Genomic DNA, 22,266 nt, shown 5'->3' with positions numbered 1-22,266 from the left:
CGAATACTTTTGTGCAAGCCAGTATGTGGTAGATCAAACAGAGCAGAATCAGCGCTGCAAGCTCTGAGGCTCCTCTTCAAAGGAACACTTGATGCTGTAGCAAGGCGCTCTATCCATTATTTGCTTGTTATTTTAGCTGATGGTGTACGTGAACCCAGGGATTTTAATTGATGCTTGTGGAGGCAGGAAATGAAAACTCTAACCATGATTCTGCTTTCTGCTCTTTGGTTCAGAAAAAAAACTTTTTTTTTTTTTTTTTTTTTTTTTTAAATTTGTTTTTGGTTTTAGTCTCCTTGAAGTTTAGTCTTAAAAGTGCAGTTTAAGGAGTTAATGTTCTCCAGTAGTGTATTGGGGTAGAATGCTCAGGTATGTAACATGCATATGTCTGCACACATTTAACTGAACTACAACAAATGTTCCAAATTGAAGATTTGGTACAGTCACGATCCAAGTGAGAGATAAGAGAAAGCTTTCTCTAAAACCAGTAACAGCACTGTAAATATTCATGGTGGGGTAATAAATCATTCACCTTGTTAAAAGAGTTATCTGTACATCCTGAAATGTTGTTTCCATTTAAATGTCTTATGTGGACAAAGAAATGAGTCATAAGGATTCTGCTGCTCACAATAAGGATCACATGATAATTTCTTGCGCCAAAGACCTGAGAAGGAACCTTCATTTCCACTTCCAAGTAGTAAATCCTGGGTGATTTGCGTAAAGGAAATTTATACTGGAGTGACTAATATCACCTTCCTTCTCAGCCATATAATGGGGTGAAAACCTTGTTGAAAAGTTCTGTACAGGATTTTGAAATATTTTAGAAGCATTTTTAGCTCATGTGTTTAGACTGTGAATTCTAGAGCAAGAGTAGCCTCAAACTAGATCTAATTCAACACTGAATTGTTCCTTTTTTGTGGTATTGTTTCCTCAGGAAAGGGTGTAGGCTTCTAGGGTGGCTTCTGCATCCCTGTTGAATCTTCAATCATGTTTTGCATGATTCTTTAGATGGAGGAAACCATTGTAGTGTAACAACTGCACCGAGTGCGTCAGAAACACGTGGGACTTACCCAGAACGTCAGACCTTCTGCCCTACTTTGCATTTGTGCAATGTGCCACTTATGAGCTTGTCTGCACTGCTGAGTGCCCTGTAACACTGAAAAACCTTCTGTGTGACTTCAGAGTGTCCTAGCTTGTGTACCAGTAGCTCGTGCAGCTGTGAACTGCACAGTGTAGACAAAATGTGAAGTCCGTTTGTAGGTTATCTTGGTTTGGCTTTTCATGTCTTTCCAGAGACAGCAAGATTTGGTACTACTAAATCTTGAAAAAAACCAAGGGGTACAGGGGTAACTGTATAATTGCCTCACTGTTCTTCTGGTTTTGTTTATTATCTCTTCAAGGGACTGGAATGAAACGTATGAGATGTTTTGCTGCAATACTGCAAGTGCAATTTCATTAAATAGGACAGTTACAATACCTTTCGGATCCTATGAGACAGCTTGTGGCTTTTGCTGAAGCTGCAGCACGATTTCCCAAAGCAATACCCAATTAAACATGGGGTTATAAGACAATGTGATCTTCACCAAAGATGGAAACACTTGCTTTAAGGTATACTTTTTTTTTTTCCACAATGTTCCGACAAAGCTATTATAGGTCAATGGGTTACCATATGGAAAAATCGTGCTCTGGCAAATGCTCACAGAAGCCAGCAGAATTTCTAAGCAGTTCTGGAGAGAGTGGAGGTGAGAAGCTGTTGTAATTCAAGAGCTCTGTGAAGGTTAGGTGATGCTAACAAATGGTTAACACAGGAAAAATGTCCAAATTCTATACTAGAAATAGTGTTTAATGTTCTCAATTCCCTGGATTTGGGAAGAACAGTTAGGTGTGGGTGACACCCATGCAGGCCAGGGAAGGCAGTAACTCAGTGACTCCAACGGGAATGGGTCAGTGGGTGCTGGAATGGCGGCTGAAATCCCCTGCTGAGGTGTGCTCCTGGGAAAACAGGGAAAATTTCACACCTCTGTTGGGGTTTATGGAGGAAGGGGCCCAAATGTCACTGGAGGGAGATCAGTGGGAATGTGTTAGGGATGCCATGGCTTTGCTTTTTCCTTTCTGGTGACTGTTTCTTGAAGATGTATGTGACACGTGCTTAAGTATTCACAGGGAAGTGAAAGCTGATTAAAGATGTTTAAAAGAGCAGCCACTTGGAGCTATTTAAAAAAAAAAAAAATCATGATTTGAGGAGGGGAAATGGTGATGGAAAGAGAGAGCAGGAGGGACTTTATTTCCTCTCTGTAAGAGGCAGCATCAAGGCTTAAACCAGCAAGAACTTTGTCAACTCCGAGTCAATGCACTGAGTGCTTAGAATTTTTGTAGGATTTTTTTATTTATCTTTTTTTTGATAAGGATTATATTCTATACAGATAATTAGAAAATGCACAGATATACTTCATAGGATTAAGACATTATAAAGAATTTAAATCCTCATGCTTCAGCACAAAAGCCAACAAATACAACAATATTCTGAAGAATGTTTTCTTATAGGAATTTGGTTTTTTCTATGTCTGCAAAAGATTTTAAAAGCTTTAGAGAGATTGGTGCGGCATCAGTGACAGATACAGAAAAGACCTAGACAAGCCAAGCTGGCTAATATGGTAGATTCAGTATTTTATTTACCTTCAGTGAAGGTATTGCTTACACAAGTACAACATTGAACTCTGACAGAGAAACAATTGGGGGATAACAAGTTTTCACAAAATGACCCCAAAATTTTGTCTCAAAAAACCCTCACCCTTATCCTTTCAGTGGAACTGTGACAGATGGCTGCAAACCCATATTATATCACAGTTTGTAATAGAAGAGAGCTGATCCTGGACTGCACATGGGGTACATGGATAGTTATTTACATTAAAAATAAGTTTATAGGAATTCAGATTTCTGGTCATTTTATCTGCCCTGTTTTGATTTTAGTAGCCAAAATAATGTAACATGTGATTCTGCTGTGCAGGGCTTGAAATGACATGACAGGTATGTATTTCTCTTCATGGTGTGTTAACCACTCCAACAGAATGTAATTACATGCTTCATGCAAGTACTTCAGGAAGAACACAAATAAAAGAAATAAGCAAATGACTACACAAATGAAATTAGACCTTGCTATCATTAATTTATTTGTCTAAATGATCCGTGTGACTCCTTGCCTTCTGTTAAACGTGCAGAGAACAGAAATGGAGTTTCCCAGCTAAATCCAATTGACCCTGTGATGAAAGTTGAGTCTCTCCTGATTTGTGTAAGTGGCGTAGAGCGCTGGGCTTATTGTGGCACTCTGCTCTAGGCAAACACTGGCATTCTTGGTGAAGGAGAAAGCCTATCACTCGTGGTTAGGGTTTCTGAGTGCTGGAAATCGGGGATTGTGTTGGACACATTCAGTCTCCATCTCAGCTGGTAGGTACCCCAGGTGTACAGGAGAGCTTTGTGCTGGAGGCTTTGGATGACTTGCCCTTGAGAGCTCAGACTTCTCATAGCAAAGAACTGAAGCAAGACGTTGCCAGCTGATGCTCACCCCAAGTGGAGCTTACAGAGAACAATCAGTTGCCAAATTTTTTTGGCTCTCAGAACCTTGGGAAAAGTGACTGCCATGTGGGGTGAAGTTGCAAATGTGTTTAGGAGGTGTCAGGGGAGGGCACTGGTTATTTAACTGCAGCTGAGACCTGGGGTCTCCTGCTCAGGATGATGGCTAAGTGTGGGTCAGAACCTGCGGGCTCAGCCTGAGTCCTGTCACGAGGGAAGTGGAGAGGCAGGAATTGGGAGACGGTGGTGGTGAGAGGAGTCTCTTGTGCATTGAATGTCAGATGGTTTTCAATTTTTGTAGTAAAAAAAAAGTTTTTGGTTTCATTTTTTTTTCTCCTCAAGCATTTAGACTGTAAAATTAAAAAAGGCGTTACCTGAATTGAAATGTCAAAGTTTAATTGTTTAGCCTTTTCTTAAAAAAAAAAGCCAATGTTCTTCACATGAAACTTACTGTGGTTGATCTTTTGCTTTGTAGAGCTTCATATTTAAATTACTTCCGCAAGGGTCAGTGGGCAACAAACTTGTCACTTCAAAGTACCTGCCCTTTTTGGATCACATTTGCTTCCTAGTGCATCAGCACATTATGGGTTACAAAGATGTTTTGTCTGCTTGTCTCATGGGACTGACTCTGTGCAGCCGGGTCCCTGATTAGGAGTCTGCGTCAGCTCCTGGGCCTTGGTTCAGCTGGTTGGATCCTGAACGTCTTGTGCTGAATGCTAGAAAGGGTATATTCACAAAATGTGAAAGTTAATGCAAAAGAGAGATAAGTGTCTTGGGAGCATTGGTAGAAAACATTGCCTTTCTTTTCATCATGCATTTCTGTGTTCTAAAATTAGTCTACAAATTGAACATTACGTACCTTTTCCACAAGTTGAACATTACGTACCTTTCTATTTTGTAGTCTTTCTGGCAGTTTAGCTGATGTATTTGGTCATTGCTCACAAAAACCTTTTCATTCAGTTTTGATGTTCAGCTGAAGTCCCGCGAGTTCCCTGATTAGCTGTGGTCAGTGCAGTGAATCAAATGTATTGTTAAACTGGGGAAAAAATGATAGGCACTTCGGCCATTTAGAGCCCCCCTTTTCCTAACATAAGTGAGTGTAGAGTGCAGTCTCCTGCGTGCACAGAGGACCAAGGAAATTGGGAAAGTCTTAAGTGAGATGTTGCCTTTTGTTGCGTTGTGCAGAAATGTCCTTTAGACTGGAAAGGCACTTGGAGTAGAAGTGAGAAAAAATGTTTTTCTCTTTAACTGCTCAGGTTCTGTGTGATGGAGGCCTAAATGTACTGACCTGCTCAGCAGGGTCCAGTCCTGCAGCTCACTTTAACACCTTGCTGTGCTTGCTGTAGCTCAGGCAAAAGAGCATCTGTCCCTATAGTGGATGCTGGCCTTGGTCTCCAGGGTGTCCAGCCTGTGTCTGGTATGTGCATCTGATAGATGCCTTCCTTACACCTAGATGGAATTGTGTCAAGTGCACAAAAAGGAGCCAGACTTCCCCCAAACTTTAACCCTCCTTCAATCTTGGACTTCATTAATGCCTTCCGCTGGTACTGTGGCCAAGGAGAACATGTTGTGCCTTGGGCTCTACAGCTAAGGAAACCTGTTATTGTAGTAAAAAAAATCAACCCATCACTTCACTCTTGTAGAACTGAGAAATGGTTGTCAGTCTAAATATATATATATATATATAAATAAGAGTGGTCTCCATGGAGTTTCTGAATCTAGTAAATGTAAAAGGTCATTTTCTGCCAGACAGTCCCAAAATGTAGATTTGGACTACATCAAAATATTCTTACAGTGTGAAAGTGAAGAGCCTCTGTGACAAAAGCCCCCCAGAGAAATCAGCTGACATGTCCATCCAGGGAGGTAGTTTTCTGGGTTGCACGAAATAGTTCCAGCCTGTGAAGAAAGAAATTAATTGGATTTCATAGTAGTTAGTTACTGAGACAAATCAGGTCCGAAATACAAGTAGTTCTTAGTACTTGCATGTGTAATTAATGCTATAGAAAATGCTCAAGAGCTGTGTAGAACTTGGGTGATGTGGGGAGGGGCAAGGTGCTTTCTTAGATCTGTGGTACGTGTTCAGACAGAGATCCTTGAATGAAAAAACGTCTTCTGGCCTAATGCTCATGAAATTGGATCTTTGGGAATTGGTTATTTCAAGTAAATTGGGAAGGTTGGAGAGTCTGCAGAACCAGGCTACAGTGTTAGAGTGCTCAGAGGCTGTACCTTCATGATGTGTCTAGGGATTCAACCTTAGAAGGCAATGCCTCACTTTTGGAGAGATTTGGGAAACTTTAAAAGCCCACAGTGTCAATTGTGCAGGTTATTATCAGTCAGACAAGAGGGCAATGTACTGCCGGGCCTGGGGAGTGATTCCCTGCAGCCCATACCTTATAGTCAGGTTGCTGTAAGAAAGCAATTCAGTGATTATGAGAAAAGAATAGATGCTGTGAAGAATGTGACAATTTAGCTGGTGTATACAGCATATGTTCTGGGTGAGACAGTGATTTTGATAAAGATGTCGTGCGGTAAAATGAGAAGAAATCCGAGTCATGCAGTCATGCAATGATGACTGAAGAAAGCCCACCTCAGCTCTGCAGGGAATAACACCATGGTTCTTGTCAGGATGTCCAGGCTCTCAACCTGACACTGCTGTCTGTGGCATCTTGCTGTAGCTTGATTTTTATCAATCTAGAATTTGAGTGTTTCTCACAGGAAATTTCCCTAATGCTTGGGACAGTGTGAGGATTGCAAGAAGGCTCTAGATGTTGTGGCTTTCTAATATTTGAGGTTTTTTTTTTTTTTTTTTTTTGCTTGGCTTATGATTTGAGCATACAAGCAGAACACATATTCTCAGAAAACCTGTATGATCCAATAACAAATGCCTTTAGTGAGAAGCTGATGACCTGTGAATAAACAGACAAACAAATTTTCCTCGTTTGTACTGGTACTTCTCATTAGAAATTCACTTTTCTAATAAGTCACATATTTTTTTAAACTGATTAAAAAAGTGATATTTGAAAGAGGGAACCTTCTCTGACCTACTCTTCTGCTTCTCAATTTGAGGTGCATCTTCTCCTTATACCAATCTCTCTGTGGGCCTGGTAGAAACAGATCCAGGAAGGTGCAATATTGAATTCCTTAGTTGTCTCCACATGATGATGCTTTAGTCTGTTCCTCTGGCCAAAGTGCAGTAGTAGCTCTCTTGGGCTTGTGTAGAATACATTCAAACACAGTGCTAAGAGGACAGGAACAAAATTATTTTGGTTTTAGTCTGTGACTAAAGAAAGCCGCTTGAAGGTGTTACAGGATGAGATAATATGAATGCAGACATAAAATGTAACAGCCAGTTAAATGTTCTTAGTAAAGAAGCCTAAGTAGCACCTAATAAGAGCTGCAACATGATATTTCTGTATAGAGCACGCCACAGGGCTTGAGTTATCTTGTATTATCTATCCACTCTGACTTATATATGTATTACATATATATAATGCAGGTACTAGTTACTGAAATTTGGTGCAGCTGAAGGAATTCTACAACAGCTGAAAGCAGTGCCTTTAAATGAAACCATGTCTTCCTGTGGAATGTGAGGTGTTTTAAGAGCAGATATTTATGTGTCTTCCTCTAGATGAATCTGAATTAGTGTCTACCATGGACAGTGACTGAGAGTGACTTTGATGTGGAGAGAAACCTTAGGTGCAAGTTGTAATTAGGCTGTTTTTTAAACAATTATTTAACAATATAATATGGAAGAAATATTCTGCATTTCTGTTGGTTTGATGTAAGCCTAGTTATCCCCAGTGTAATACCTGTTTATCCCCAGAGACAGAGGCTGACATAGGTTGTGTTTTTTTTTTTTTTTTTTTTTTTTAAAAAAAAGTCTAGTTGAAAATAGGAAAAACTTTCAAGAGGTCAGGTCTTATTTAAACATCTAAACAAGAGGCTTGGTCTTGCAGCAGCCTCTGGTAAGGAAGTGTGTAAATGTTGAGGCTTTTTGAAAATCTGCCCTCAGGTTCACAGTGGAAACTACCAGGTGTTAAACACATTTGAACAACTGGCTATAATTTCATGTGTTCAGATGAAAACTCCTGACAATTTGTGAATTTTGGTGTTTTCCCCTTATTTGTCTCATGCAGAGCTGAAGGGAGGAGAAATTACTGGAGAGTAATACTCCAGTAATTTAAAGTAGCTTTAGTAGGTGTTTAAAGGGTTGTGTGTTGTCTGAAGTTATTGAGTGGCATCTGTTAAAAGGAAAACTGGAGAGTGCAGATTTGCAGTGTTTTAATGCTACCCAGTTTATAGCACTGGATGGCCGTGGGGGATTTGAGATCTGCAAGCAAAGTGGTTTTTATATCACGAATACTAGTGCTGAGTGAGGACAGGAACCTTTCCTTAGTAATGAGCAAAAATAATTTTGGCATTTGTTATGCCTTTCATGGGTGAGGAAAGGAGAAAGTGTTCCTTTTAAAGCTGATTTTAGAAAATGACATAGCAGCTTTAGACTGTTGCTAGGCTTGGGATATTTGCATAATCTTTGGATGCAGTTGTAAGTATGTGATACATTGCAGGGATCTTTCAATAGATCAACCCCTAAAGCTTGTCGATAAATAGATGCTATAAATACATACTGAGTCACAACTAGATTCATAAACACTACAAGTCTTTCAGCAGTTGGCATAAATAAATGAATGCTGTTTGGATAAGTGGGCTCCTTCACCACCACGGCTGTGCTTCCCTGGCTGTGTGATGATTTCTGGTGTCTGCTCTGCCTTATGTAACATTGCTGTCCCCTTTGCTGGTAAAGTAACAGCTGTGGGAGGGGGGAAATCATAGATGGGACAATAAGGATAACTTCTGGGGCTGTGCATTTCTGGAGCTGCTTGTTGGAGTGTGGAACTTGCTGTCTGTCCGTGAGACAATGGCAGCCTTTGAACTTACCTTGAGCCTTATAGCATTTGGCTTCTGGTAAGGCAGCGGCCCTGACGGCATTATGTGTGCCCCAGAGGCTTCCTTACAGTTTGAGGGTGTAAAGTCCCGCTTTGGAGCAATGTTTGGGGTTTTTTGACTCTGTTGTCCTCAAGTAGGTGTTTCAGTGAGCACCATGGCAGATTGCAAAGATCATGCGTCAGTGTTTTGGTTTGCTTAAAATGTCTACATGAGTGGGAGCGTGCAGTGAGTGGCACATGATCCTAATGTGCCGGGGAAACAACAGGAGTCTTTTGTAGGTAGTGCAGAAGCAGTGCTGAGGAGGCTTAGGCTGGTGCTCATCTCTCCTGCTATCAGCTTAAGGTGTGATGTAGAGGGGAAAAGTTTAAGCCTCCCCCGAGATGGAAGTTTCTCTTGGCCCTGTTTGTGCATAGATATCTTCAGACAGGCGAGCGGGGATAACGTGTCCCTTGGTTGTCAATGCTGCTCTGAATCCAAATGTGTTCCTCAGTACCAGAGAATGGGAGGTTTTATCAAGGAATCTTATCTGGAACCGCTGTGTTTGACTGCTTTTTGTAGATGGCAGAGGAGTGTTTTCCTTTTGTGCGTGCTCAAACTGAGCCTGAGCCACACTGACATCAAAATAATACTCAGTGTGTTCAGGTAAAATAGTCCCAAAGGAGGCGACAAAGTCAGGCATCCCTACAGAATGCTAATGAGGGTGTAAAAAAATACTTCTGTGTCATTGATTTGTCATGAAAGGCAGGTGAAAAAAAGCAGAGGGTGACAAAGTGCAGCTCGTTCTGTGTTGAAGGGCAGAAGAAAACATAATTATTGAAGAACTTGCAAAGAACAGAGATCAAATATGCAGTGTTCAGAAAAGCAGTTATGTCCCGTGAATAATTGAGATGGTTTGCAGTTAATTCTACCTCAGAACTAGTGCTGAAGGGGGAAAAAGGAGAAAAAAAAGTCAAAGCTGATCCAGTTCCACCTAGTGCCTTAAAATAGTATTGATGCCATTGTGATTAATGTGTAGTTCTGTAGAACCGTGCACTACGCAAAATTACCAGAAATGCTTATTCACAATTTAATCATGCCAAACTGCAATTCCAAGAGAAGGTCCTCACTAATGGAGTTGCATTTTGTTGAGAAAACAGAAGTACAGTTATTCTGCAGAATTTCTGTACCATCGGATTTCTATTTAGCTGGTTTAAGGATCTTTTTATTATTAATTGAGAAAACTAGAAAAGGTTTACATTCTGGGATGTTGCACATCCTTAACCACTCATAATGCTAAATTGTTTTTAAAAAAATTAAATACTTCTAATACCTACATTATGCAGTCTTTCCTGGTGTGGCCTTCTAGATCGACCCAATTGCAAAACCAATAGCAAAAATCAACTCTAAAGCACTTGGGAGGCTGTTTGTGCTCTCAGAGACTCTTACCTTCTTAGGAGGAGCTAGAGAGCAGTGTCAGAGCTGTCTTTTGGGAAAACAAGGCCATCTCTTCTCTGTCACGAGTGCTCTCAGTTGATGCACTTTTATCAGCGGAGTGTGCTTTTTGCTGATTTCGTGGCAGTGGCTTTTCCACACAAAATGCAGCATGTTCAATGAAGATTAACCCAAAAACCCTTACTTGGAAAACAACCGGTGCATTTGCTGACCACTTGATGGCATCACTCAGTTGTGCAGAAACTCAACTGCATTGCCGGTAGAGCAGTGTTAGTGGTGCTTGGTGTTTTATTTTGACCATCGAAGAGTGTAGGGAGTTGATACACTCCCATAAATTAAATTAAAGCCACAACTCTAGTTTTGATCATTGTTTTTATTCTCTGTGGTGTATTACTTAGCATTTTGGAATAATTTCTTTGTCCGCATAAATGCGAGCAGAGGGGTGGTTTAGACTGCTCCTCTTCGTGCTCCTGGTTAGTTTGTCAAGGACGGCAGTTAGTGGTTTAGGGGGTTAGTACTGACCCAAAGAATGTTGTCCAGCACAGGAATGGCTTTTTGGTTCATCTTTCCAGCAATATTTTTTAGCAATCTCCACTTGTTGCAGTTCATGTGAGCGCTAGGGAAAGGATTTATGCAATTTTGGTGTTCATTGTAAGTCCTATAAAATGAAAGCATCTTGCAGCCTTCGTACCGAAAGTTGTCTGTGTGTGTGTGCCAGCCAACAATGAGAGTGCACTGACAATGCTGAACCAAGGGGGTCGTGGAGCAAACAAGGCACAGTGGTAATTATTTAAATGTAAAGGACACTTCTTGTAATGCCAGGGGAGCTCTGAGAGCTTACACGTGCTGAGAATTGGCCCACAGGACATCAGGTTGTAAAATATGGAGTTAAAAGGAAGCTGAAGATCTAAAACCTGCTTCTCTTGAGCAGTTGATGTTGAGCAGTGACAAAGCCCCTGTTGGTGTTGGATGGAGCCAGCTGCTGACCCCAGCACCTTATTCCCTTATTTCCTCCTCCTTGAGTAATGGAAAAACAATAAAAAGACTGCCCAAAAATTGGGGGACGACCTTTAGAAGTAGTTGTTCCAAGTTTTTTTGTAAACATTTCAAAATCTTCGTGCTTTCCTTGCTTTGGAGATGTTTTTCAGATGCTGCTTTGTCAGAGGTATTCTGACCTAGCAATTATGTGAACTCTTCTGTACACATACTAATGTATGAATGTACTGGTACACCTCTGGCATGCCCTTCCTCAGATACAGAAGAAGAGGAGGAAGGGAGTATTTATTGTTCTCAAATGTTTTATCCAAAAATTGGACACATCTAAGTTGAGGTACTTGGGGGTTTTGGTTGCTTTGAATTTTTTTTTTTTTTTTTTTCCTCCCCCTCAAACTGCAGAGGATAAATTGTAAATTGTCTTTCTTGTTCTGAGATGCATTTTGTTTTGATAATGGAGTAGGAAATATCCATCTTCACTACATATAAGGTGATACACCAATAAAAGTGCTACATAAAAGATTTTTGCTGTCTATCTTTTCTCTGTATTATCAGTTATTACATGACAACTATAGCTTTGTGTAAATTTTGTAATAAAAATAATAAAGTCTTTGTTATTTGTAGAAACAGTGTAAGTATAGAACATAAAGGAAAAGCCTACAGAAACAAAACAAAGAAAAAAATATATTTATTGCTGAGTATCCAAAGGAAGAGCAGCTGCATAGCTTGCCATTAAGTGCAAATGGTGCAAATTCATTATGAATTGCCTTTCTCAATTAGGAAAAGAAGCTGAAGAGTAAGGAACATCATAAAATGTGAAGCAAGAAATAAATTACTGTTCAGGAAACCCCATTTAATGAAGCATGAGGTTCAGTGAGTGCTTAGATAACTAATTTTTAATGTCCTTAATACCCCAATAATAAGAGTGAGTCTTTCTATAAATCAATATTTTTTAATAGAAGCATTCTCAGTGATATAGATGAGATTATTCTATATTTCTTTTCTGCCTGATCTGCTGGTTTTGCACAAAAGCAGTAAAATTTAAAGGCCTTTTGAGGCCTAAACAGGAGTAAAATGTAGATAGCTAATAGTCTTTTGCCATTTTTCTGGGTGTCTGAATTAGTTGTGGGCCTGTGTTCTAACTTCATGGAAGTTTCTCATGTACTACAGCAGAAACACTCAGGTTTTGCTTGGATATGTCTGAAAACACTTCTGTGGTTTGTGTTATTTTGGCTTTACCTGGAAGAATTGTATCATCATCTTCCTGAGTTTGAAATATTGCCTGATGGTTGCAGTCTTTCTCCTTGCATCATTGTCTTTTCTGTCTCATTTCAGTGCTCCAACAAACCTCCCAGAAGGACTTTTTCCATTTAATTTGAGAATACCTCTGTGGGCGTGTTTCCCACAGACCTTATATCTTGATTCAAGACACAATTTTCCAAACTGTTACCTTTTTAACTCCTAACTCGTGGTTGTTCTGGTGTTTCACCCCAAAATTTTACACGTATCTCTGTTCATCTCTAAATTGGCTAATGAACCAAATTGCTAATTAAATTTTATACCCATAAATAATACAGTAGTTCATTTGTATATAGCACATGACATTCTGTATCTGCTAACTATGAACTTTCAGCAGATATTACAGGCCTTGATAATCTCATGGAATATTAGGATTTAGGTTCCCAAAACTAGTTTTTCTTCCCCCAGAATCTGCTGTGTTCTCCAGACTTAGTTTTAATGACAAATTTTTTTTTCCTACTGTTTTTCAAAGATAAATAATGTGAAAAATTGGTTTGCTCTCAGATTGACTGAGGCAGTAGTACAGAGGCAAACATGAAGTCCCTCATATCTCAGCAGGAAGGTGGCTTTCAGACCTAATCACAGACACTTGAGTGCCAACTTTGTTAATCACTTCATTGCAGAGGAATACAGCGTGTCTGACATTATCTTCCTTTGAAAATCTTTCCAAGCAGAAAGGCAACAGTCCCTAAGTTTTCAGACAGTAATTTTTTTAAAATGCAACTTCACAGAATCACTGGAAGAGATCTCCAAGATCGAGTTCAACCCAGCCTAAATGCCTCAACTAGTCCATGGCACTGAGTGCCACATACAGTCTTCTTTTCTTAAAGACATCCGTGGATGGTGACTCCACCACCTCTCTGGGCAAGACCATTCCAGTACTTCATCACTCTTTCCATGAAAAACTTTTTCCTAATATCCAACCTGTATTTCCCTTGGTGCAGCTTAAGACTGTGTCCTCTTGTTCTGTTAGTTGCTGCCTGGAGAAAGAGACCAACCCCAGCTGAGCACAGCCACCTTTCAGGGAGTTTTAGGGAGTGATAAAGGTCACACCTGAGTCTCCTTTTCTCCAGGCTGAACAACCCCAGCTCAATATACCCAAGTTATTTGTGACTTGGATGATTCTCCATTTGCAGTGCAGTTTCTAAGGGTTAGTCCAACCGAAAAAGAAGGAAAAAAAATATCAACTGAAAACTTGGAGAGGATTTATTAAATATGAGAGGGTGTCCAGAGTGGGCAGGATGGTGATGCCCAGAAGTGAGAGACAAACCTCGAAGACTGAGGAGGCAGTGTGGATGTGAGTAGGTGGATATATTGTTAGAGATGAGATTACACTGGCAGCTGCTCTACGGATAATGGAGAAAACAAAAGAACAAGTTTCTTTTCTGATAATAGGAAATCACTGAAAGAGAGACTGAGAGATGGTCATGTTGTCACATCGCCAGGAGCAAGATAACAGTTCCTCTTGGAGTATTTTAATCCCCAGTGGTTTGGGGAGAGAGGGATTTAATTACAGAGATCTGAGATAAAGCTCTTAATGCAAATATCCCCATGAAGATGATGCCAAATCAGGATTTTGCCATCTGCACCTGTCTTCAGAATTAGGAAACACAGGAAGCAGTGGTAGAAATGCAAGACCTGAAGGCTGATTGCAGCAAAGTACAAGTCTTGTCTCATGTGCCACGAGGAGTCCCACTGAAGAAAAAGGTCATGTGGATAAGGCAAAGTCTGAAAATTAACAGCTCCTTTTTCAGGTTTGAGTGTGGTCTTAATGGACTGTGTCTGGAGTTAGAGATGGGGTTCACAAAACGAGTTTTATATATATTGCTTTGATGTGAGAGTAAAGTTAGAGGCAATAGATGGAGAAGAAAGCAGTGTCTTGTGAAACACTGTGATGGGAGTAACAGTTCAAGATGTGAAATGTCAAGCAGATGTGTAAAAGGGAGTCTCTATAAAGAGACTTCAGAAGAATAGTTTTGGAGAGATACTTCACCAAAACCATTACAAACAGGACTAATCAATAATTTGTGAAACTTCAATGAAATCCAAAAATAAGCTTGAGAGATGGTCTGTTGATGGAGGCCAACACTGAGCAAGGACCACAACATGATTTAATTGGCTCAAACAGATTAATGAAGATTTATTCTTTAGGTATGATGACATCATAACATTATCATCATGTTAGGCTGCATATTTCTTACGGTATGGTTTGTATGACATTGGTATCTTCTTAAAATGAAGGTTGATGGTGATAAAATAATTCTCAGATCAGTATACTAATATTTATTTCTGTTTAAATAGCAGTCAAATCTGGGGCAGGATTACCAGAACACTTCTGTCTTTTCATTTGTGGAACAAATACTTTAAAAGCCTTATTTCTTAAAACCTATCTAAGTAGAGATATCTGCAACATAAATCAATAGAGAAGCATTTTATTTATAAGAATAGTAAATGTATACTACCGTAACTATAGTAGTTGAAGATCACTGGAGATCTCAAGGTGTTTTGATTCCCCTTTCCCTTATGTTGGTAGTTTGATGTCGACCAAAGCATTTCAAATCAAATGTATTCGGCTTGTAAGAAAATCAGGATCAGGGCTATGAAATTTTTACACAAATATCACGGGTTCTTTTGAATGCTTATGAAACTGCAACTGATAGACAGAATTAGCCCTTTACTCAGTCACAGAGTCAAGGACAATTGATTGCTGCAAATCCATAGCTATTGTGAAGTTTAACAGAAAATTGCATCTCTTTTCTAATATTAGTTTTCTGTGCAAGAAATTGTAGAAATGTGGGGGGAACCCTAAAAAAACAGTGGTCCACCAGAGTTTTCTCCCAAGATTATATAATCCTTGAACGTTCCCTTGCGAAGGAATTTTGAGACGGCCTTAAGAGCATATGGGTTTCTCAATGGACTCTGTTATGTTGTTTTTCCCCATTGTGTTATTCATGTAAAAAGAAATACTTTCCTTCTTTATGTGCTCAAAGCTTATCCTCACCCTTCAGCGCAATAATTGCGGAGAGGTTGAACTTCTTGGAATCCATTGTATTTTTGTATAATGAAAGTCTTCTATTAGAAATGACATGTTCTGTTTCACGTTCTGTAACTTGACTAAAGAAAGCAATTCAGAAAGCATGCAACCTTTTGTTTTCTTTAGTCGTTCCAGTTTTTATTGCTTGCTGTCTCAAAACAGAGAGGCAAGAGCAGCATCCACTTACTAAGTAGCATATGCTTTCAGGCAGAACATAATCAATCGAGAAAAATATCAGAATGTGGAAGTGTATTGACTGATTCGTCAATCGAACCCGTGGACACAAACTACAAAACACTGGGAAAATGCCTCAGCTGGAATGGTCTTTGCTGAGATACTTCAGCTGTGTTTGGTGGGCTGTGCTGGGAGATAAGGGGGCCCATTTGCCGTGATCTGTTGCCTCTCTGGTCTTTCTGCTGCTAATAAGCAGTGGCTTTTGATTAGTGTCAGACACTGAATGAAGGTTTTTTTTGTTATACAACTGGTGATCAGCTCTGAATTGCACAAATAAGTGACTCTCCGAATGCCGCCTCCCATCAGAAAGGGCTTTGTTTTTTGTCTTCTGTCTGGTTTGCAAGTAAATTTTTTCCTGCTACAGCCCCGTGTGGCTTGCTGCTCTCACCCTTGGTGACAGCAAAGCTTGCTGGCTGGTGATCTCGGCAGGGGTTTATGGCTCAGCTTTGCTGTTCCCTCCCTCTATTCTCACTTCTCTGTTCCCTCCCCTACTGTGACTAAATAAATTACCTGTGTGACATGTTCAGTTTTCTCTGGCAAGAAGCCTGGGAAATCAAATCTGTTCCCGAACCTGGGTCTCCCATTTGGCAAATATAATGCCTCCCTGCTGTTAAATCAGGTCAGCTCTCAGGAACAGCAAAGAACAATTTCATATAGCTATAATCAACACAGAGTAAATTTAGATAATGCAGTTGACATATGTTTATTGTGAAGACCATCAAGGAAATAATTTTAAAAGCTCTTCATCTTTGTTGCATCAGGATACATGTTGAACATTCTGCACACAGAGAAGATGAAACACTTTCTTTCTGTTATCCCATATCAAAGTGAAATATATCTATTTTCTGTCTGCAGTTAGAAGATTTGGTGGAGCAGTTCATTGGTTGTGTGAGACACAGTTTTGTATTTAATTATAGAGGCTTTATGTAATAAATATTAATTGATACTTAAATGCTAATTACTATTAATTATTCATAACCTACTTCCTTTGACTTTCTGGTCTCTTTAAGTGGAAATACACTTAAAAGCGTTTGGAGTAGAGTAAATAGATGCTTTTGATAGATGGTCTTCTCTTTTCTGCCTTTCCACTGGAGATGAGGCAGCGGGTCAGTGGCAGTGTGGCCGCAGGTCACCTGCTGCCACCAGCCCTGAAGTGGCGCTGGCAGTCCCACAGCCCGTGCACTCTCCTTGCAGGGGGAAGCACCAGCGTGGGCAGCCTCCCCTCTCCAGCTGAATTTCCTGCTCAGCTCTCTGTGTGTCTCAGGGGACTCTGAATTGCATCCCAGAGGCTCTTCATTCATGCGCTGTTAATGAGCTCATGCAGGGCTGTGGAGCATCTCTAGTCCCCTCCTGTCTGGCTTGGCTGTGCTGGAGGAGCAGAGCAAGGGTTTCCTGTGGGCAGGCTGTGCTTGGGTGGGTTGTGCTGGGGTCTGAAAGAGCTGCTGAGCCCCTGAGCTTGTCCCCAGCCCTCTTCAAAGGTGGAGCAGGCTGCTCCTAGTGTCCCTGGGGGACCCTCAGGGCTGGTGCCAGCCTAACCTATGAGGGTCTCCTGTGCTGAGCTCCCAGGGCCAACTTTGCTGCCACTTATTCACTGGAGTCAGTAAAAAGCAGCATCACCGGCTGCCTTATGGTCTTAGTCTTCTCACCACTACTGACTAAAATAGCTGCTGAGGGCCCTGGCTGGAAATATTTTCTAACTGCAGCTGAATATTAGGTTGTCTTATCTGGAGAAGTCCTGGGAAGAATATGCCGTGCGGTGTGCCCTGAGCAGCAGAGCAGAGTTCCCAGACCTCTCCACAGTCTGTGTTTCAAACTCGGCCTGACGCAAATGCTTCATTCTCAAAAACAGATGGGGTCAAATGTATATGCTGTGTTTTTAAATGATACGTGCTTTTCCAGATCTTTTTAAGGCCAGCTACAGTGTTGCTAATAATTGTTTAGTCATTCAAGAGTTGTCTTAGTTCAAAAAAATGCCTTTGTTGTTTCTTCACTGCTCTGAGACACACAGTGAATGTTTTTTATCAATTTAAAAAAATCCTTCAAAACTCTGCTGTATGAGGCAAATCCTTGGAATGGAAATTGCTCTTTATTGTCCGAAATCTTCATCGAATGTACCCAACAAGGATTAAGGGGTTAATGCAGTGAAGTGAGTTTTAAAGAATGGGAATTCCGTTCCTGCATGCACCATGAAGCGAGGGCCATAATCTCCATCCACTCAGCTGCTGTCCCAAGGAGTGACGGTAGTTACGTTATCTGTCCTTAACTTGGCGTATCAGGATAGATTGTAGATACTGTCTCCTACTGTCAGGATAGGACCTGACTCTGAAAGGCTTCAGATGATAGCACAATATAAATAATTTCAGCCCCGTGTTGATGGCAAGGGCAAAGCCATCCTTATTCCCTTCTTAGCATCTAGATCGGCCAAGGGAATTGCTGAGCTCGTTCAAACCCTGCTTTGCGTCTTGTCTTCCCCAGCCTGCGACCTGATGACCCTGGGGATCTTGGCGCTGGTGACGTCGACGGGCTGCGCGTCGGCCAACGCGCTGCAGTCGCTGACGGACGCCATGCACATCCCGCACCTGTTCGTGCAGCGCAGCACGGGCGGCTCCCCGCGCACGGCCTGCCAGCTCAACCCCAGCCTGGAGGACGAGGAGTACACGCTGGCCGCACGCCCGCCCGTGCGCCTCAACGACGTCATGCTCAAGCTGGTCACCGAGCTGCGCTGGCAGAAGTTCATCGTCTTCTACGACAGCGACTATGGTAAGGGAAGGACGGCGTTTCAGACAACGTTACGGTCCTTTCTTCTGGACCACAAGGTGGGGAGGGAAACGTGAAGGGAGGGGTGGAATGTGACGTGCTGGGGTTTTTCACTGACGAAGGAAGGAAGTGTTTCAAGTGGATGCAGGTCTTTGTCTTGAAGGAAGGGTTGCTGTGAAGACTATTTCTCAGACAAGGAGCGAAGTTGCTTAGCAACACCTACCCAGACAGACAAAGTTTGAGTCATCTCACGCTTTTTCAGTAAAATATTAATCAAGTGTTGACACTGATCAGCAGGGGTCACATAGGTGTGCAAGCATGGTCCCTACCTGTTCCAGAAAGCGCTTTCTATCAAACTTGAGTACCGCTCTCTTTAAAAATTAATTTTCACAATAACTATTACTTTTTCACATGCTTCCTCATGCAATTATGTGTCTGGGCTAAATTTCACAGTGATATTCCTGGCATTCAACTGAAAAGTAGTTAGCATTTTCATGAAATCTCATGCATTTCCTTCAGGACAATTCTTACTTTGAGCTGAAACCAGAGGAAAAGGAGTCTCTGGCCAGGTACCTTATGATAGGCGTAAAGAATAATAAAACCCCAAATATCTCATCATACCAGGCTCTCAGAGGGAAAGGGAATAGTATATTCTTTTTTCTTTATATTCCCCCCCCCCCCCCCCACTGCTCAACAGATATGAACACTGTTCCCTATGTTTAACTCATCGTTTATTCAGCATTCCTCTTAAGAGACAGGATCTGTAATGGGGAAAATAAATTTGCTATGGTATGTTTTAAAACCTTGGTAACACTTTTGCTTTAGAATATGATGCATAATATTTTGCCTGGTGGTGATTTACCATGAACAGAATATAAAAAAAGGAAACTTAAGGTTAAATCACAGTATGAAAAAATAATCTTATGTATGTCTATGCATGTAGTTTAGATTTTATGTCTTCCACCGTTGTAAAAGAAATATTTATTTGCATTCTCCCTTTATACTATCAGATTTTCAGTGGCAAGTCAGAGACAAATAGCATCTTTGGTTTTGAAGTTTGGTTAGTCCTGGTTTAAAAATCCAACAAGCAAACAAAGGAAAAAACAACAATCCTGAGTTGAAAAGAGTTCTGAAAGTCTTGGGTGTAGATTTCCCTTCTCAGTTGCTAGATAGTTATTTACTGTTTCTTTAACAGGAACATTGAAGATGATGAGGAAACTAGGAAATCGACTGAGACTGTAACATCCTTTTAATGAAACAGAATAGTTTTAAGCATGAGCAGAGTTCCATGATGCTTGTAGAGCTAATCTGTAGACCCAAAAACCTAGTAACCCAGCAAATAAACTGTCATGTAATTACTGTCCTCTGTAACGCTTGAACAGAGAATGCTTTGACTTACAAAGTACGTGGTAGGTGTTCTTTTGGTGGCCTTGTGGTAGTGATGAGGAGGTTGCTCTTTAGCAGGGGTTTGGGTTTAAAGCGTGAAAATTATCCTGTTTTTTCAAGAATGGATGGGACCAAAATAAGCTTATTAGTATGTCTTAGAAACACCCTAGATAGCTGCTCGATGTTCGAACTGCTATTGCCTATTTTCCCTACTAGCCAACCTGCTTACTCAGTTATGGTATCCCTTTTTCCAGTGGTGCATCTGTGTTTCTTTGCTCCCTTTTTTCTTTTTTTTTTTTTTTTGCAAGGGCTTAATGTCTCATTTGCAAATCCTGAAACCCTTAATTCACATGTATCTAAGTTCAGTTATGATCAAATTTATTTTTTCCCTTTGGTACAGGCTGTATCACGAGGACATTAGGGTTATGGAAGATTGCCACAGGCATTTTGCTCCTTCCAGCGAGAAGTCTGGTGTGCATTGCTGCTGCCTATGTGCTCCATCTTACGCTAAATCCACTAGAATAATTTTTTCATAAGAAATTGGTGGGAGGGGTTTCTGTAAAGAAGCCAGCTGAACCTTGCCAGATCTGGGCGTGGATCAGTGAACAGAGGATAAATAACCCACTTCCCAGGATGGTGCATGCTGAGCTCCAAAACAGATTCCTAGCTCCCTGGGCCTGGCCCTTTCCTCAGCACTGAGCTTCCACAGAGCCCTGCTCCTGCTTCTCCAGCAGCATCTCCCTGCCCAATGGGCAGGAATTCCCTGCTGGCTGGGATGAGGGAGGTGACGTATTTGTGACTACAGAGCGTTTCCAGCACTGGGCTTTTGTGGTTTTCTATAATTAGTGGTCATTCTCTACCTAGTCTATGAAAGCTGTATCATTCCTTTGAGCAGTGTTTTAATTTGTTCATTTGCTGGTCTCTAAAAGCCCTTGGTGTCCTCCTTGTGGGAGCTGTCAGATTTTCTTAAGATGAAATAGCATTGCACAATTGAAAGAAGTCCCACGTTTATAGCAAGGCTGTGTAATGTCAAAGCTAAAAATTATTTATTAAAGTTATTACTTGTTTGTTCTCTGACATAGATTTTGAATTCTAATTTTTGTGGAAAATAATGGACTTGGCTGTTAAAAAAAGCTTGTGAACAGCCTAACAGGCCTGTAATATTCTTGTGGTTACAGTAAAATGTACCTTGTTTTACACTGAAATGACAGATAAAAACATATGCATAACTTCAGTGAAAGGGTCCTTTATAGTAAAATGCCTTAAAGTTTACAAGAAGTCGAGAGATTCTTACTGAGATTACCAACATCAAGGGGAAAGGTTGTTGATAATTATCCATTCAGTTTCCCTGTGCTTACCAAAGAAAAGATAGGAGTTAATACAGTTATCACATCTTCATGATTTAGCCCTTGTTTTTCCACTTCTCCCATTTATGCTGTGTGTGATTTCTGAAGATGCACAGAAGCCTGCTCCCCACTGACCACGCTGGGAGGTGGTCGTTGCTGAGACTGACATCCATTTTTTGGTGAAAAGAATAAGCTGCCCCTATGTTTTCCGATGGCTCTCAGGTGGTGCTCTGTGTAAAACCAGGTCTACCCAGCTGTAAAAGAACTTGCTGCAGAATTCCGATCTGTTTTCTCATCTCAAGAAGCTTCAGCTGTGCTGACATGTTTTGAACTACGCTTTCCTCTACAAGAGCATCTTTTGTGCCTCTACATATATTGCCACGATGTGCACAGGCCTGCTGGGAAGTTTAATGTTTTATTTTGCTGACCTTCTGGTTGTAGAAGCATCAGTAATCAAATTTTCTGTCAGAAAAATTGGTAGTGGGGCAAGTTTCATAAAGAATTTTACCAAGCTGTAAAATGACTATCAGTAAAAGCAGTGGGTGCCACCCACCAGAAGATGAGGTTGGGAAATAAACAGTCGAAGCTGTGCTTCCAGGGTGAGCAAATAAACAGATGCGTGGTTAGAGGAGGGATGGATTTGAGAAGGGTTTTGGAGGCTGGATGTGAAAATGAAAACAATGAGGAATATTAAATCATATTTCTGAAGAGAAATATGAGTAATAGCTATGTTTTCACTAGATTAACCTTACTGCTGAAAAATACTTTTTTATCTCTGTAGTTAGATTAGGTCTCTGCTTTCCTACATACATGTCTACATATCCATATTACAAAATGTAAGATAAAATAGGGGTGTTTTATAAGTCCACTTCATCAGCAAAAATGGTATTAGATCTGTGAAAAGTAGCTAATATTTTATTCTTAAGTTTTGGTGTCTATAACTGAGTGTTGTCCACTGAAGAAAAGTGTTGTATAAAACTCTTACGGAAGAAACATTTGAAGAAATTTGACCTTACAAACCTGTATGTGAAGCTTAGTTCCTACAGGAGAAAAACCCCAAGGCCACAATTTATTGATTTCTAATTTTTTTTATTTCCAAGATTAGAGGTCTAATCTTTTTCATTGATGCTGCACTGACTTTGAATGCTACTTGATCAATCTTTCTATGTGGAAGGAACTTAATTTTTGATATGACTGGTTTTGTGGGAAGTTGTGTTTCCCACAGCAATTATGTGGCAGTTTCGTTTCTGAGTCCTGCCTGTCAAGGGCCTT

At 40.7% G+C, this 22,266-nt stretch overlaps 1 protein-coding gene across 6 annotated transcripts in view; it reads left to right on the top strand.

Moving 5' to 3' along the window:
• GRID1 (glutamate ionotropic receptor delta type subunit 1) overlaps positions 1-22,266 on the top strand; it is a 539,944-nt gene that overhangs the window by 234,622 nt on the left and 283,056 nt on the right. For 5 of the 6 annotated variants that reach the window (XM_040071277.2, XM_040071278.2, XM_040071276.2 and 2 more), the window contains one exon: positions 17,981-18,265. In XM_040071277.2, coding sequence (XP_039927211.1) covers positions 17,992-18,265 — 274 coding nt within the window. In that variant the 5' untranslated portion in view covers positions 17,981-17,991. Of the gene's footprint in view, positions 1-1,472; positions 1,606-17,980; positions 18,266-22,266 lie in introns of those variants that run through there. The other variant, XM_040071280.2, reaches the window with a different exon arrangement.

The sequence above is a fragment of the Hirundo rustica genome, chromosome 8, assembly GCF_015227805.2.
Source record: "Hirundo rustica isolate bHirRus1 chromosome 8, bHirRus1.pri.v3, whole genome shotgun sequence".
In the NCBI taxonomy this organism is placed as follows: Eukaryota; Metazoa; Chordata; class Aves; order Passeriformes; family Hirundinidae; genus Hirundo; species Hirundo rustica.
This window is presented reverse-complemented; position numbering and strand designations above follow the sequence as displayed.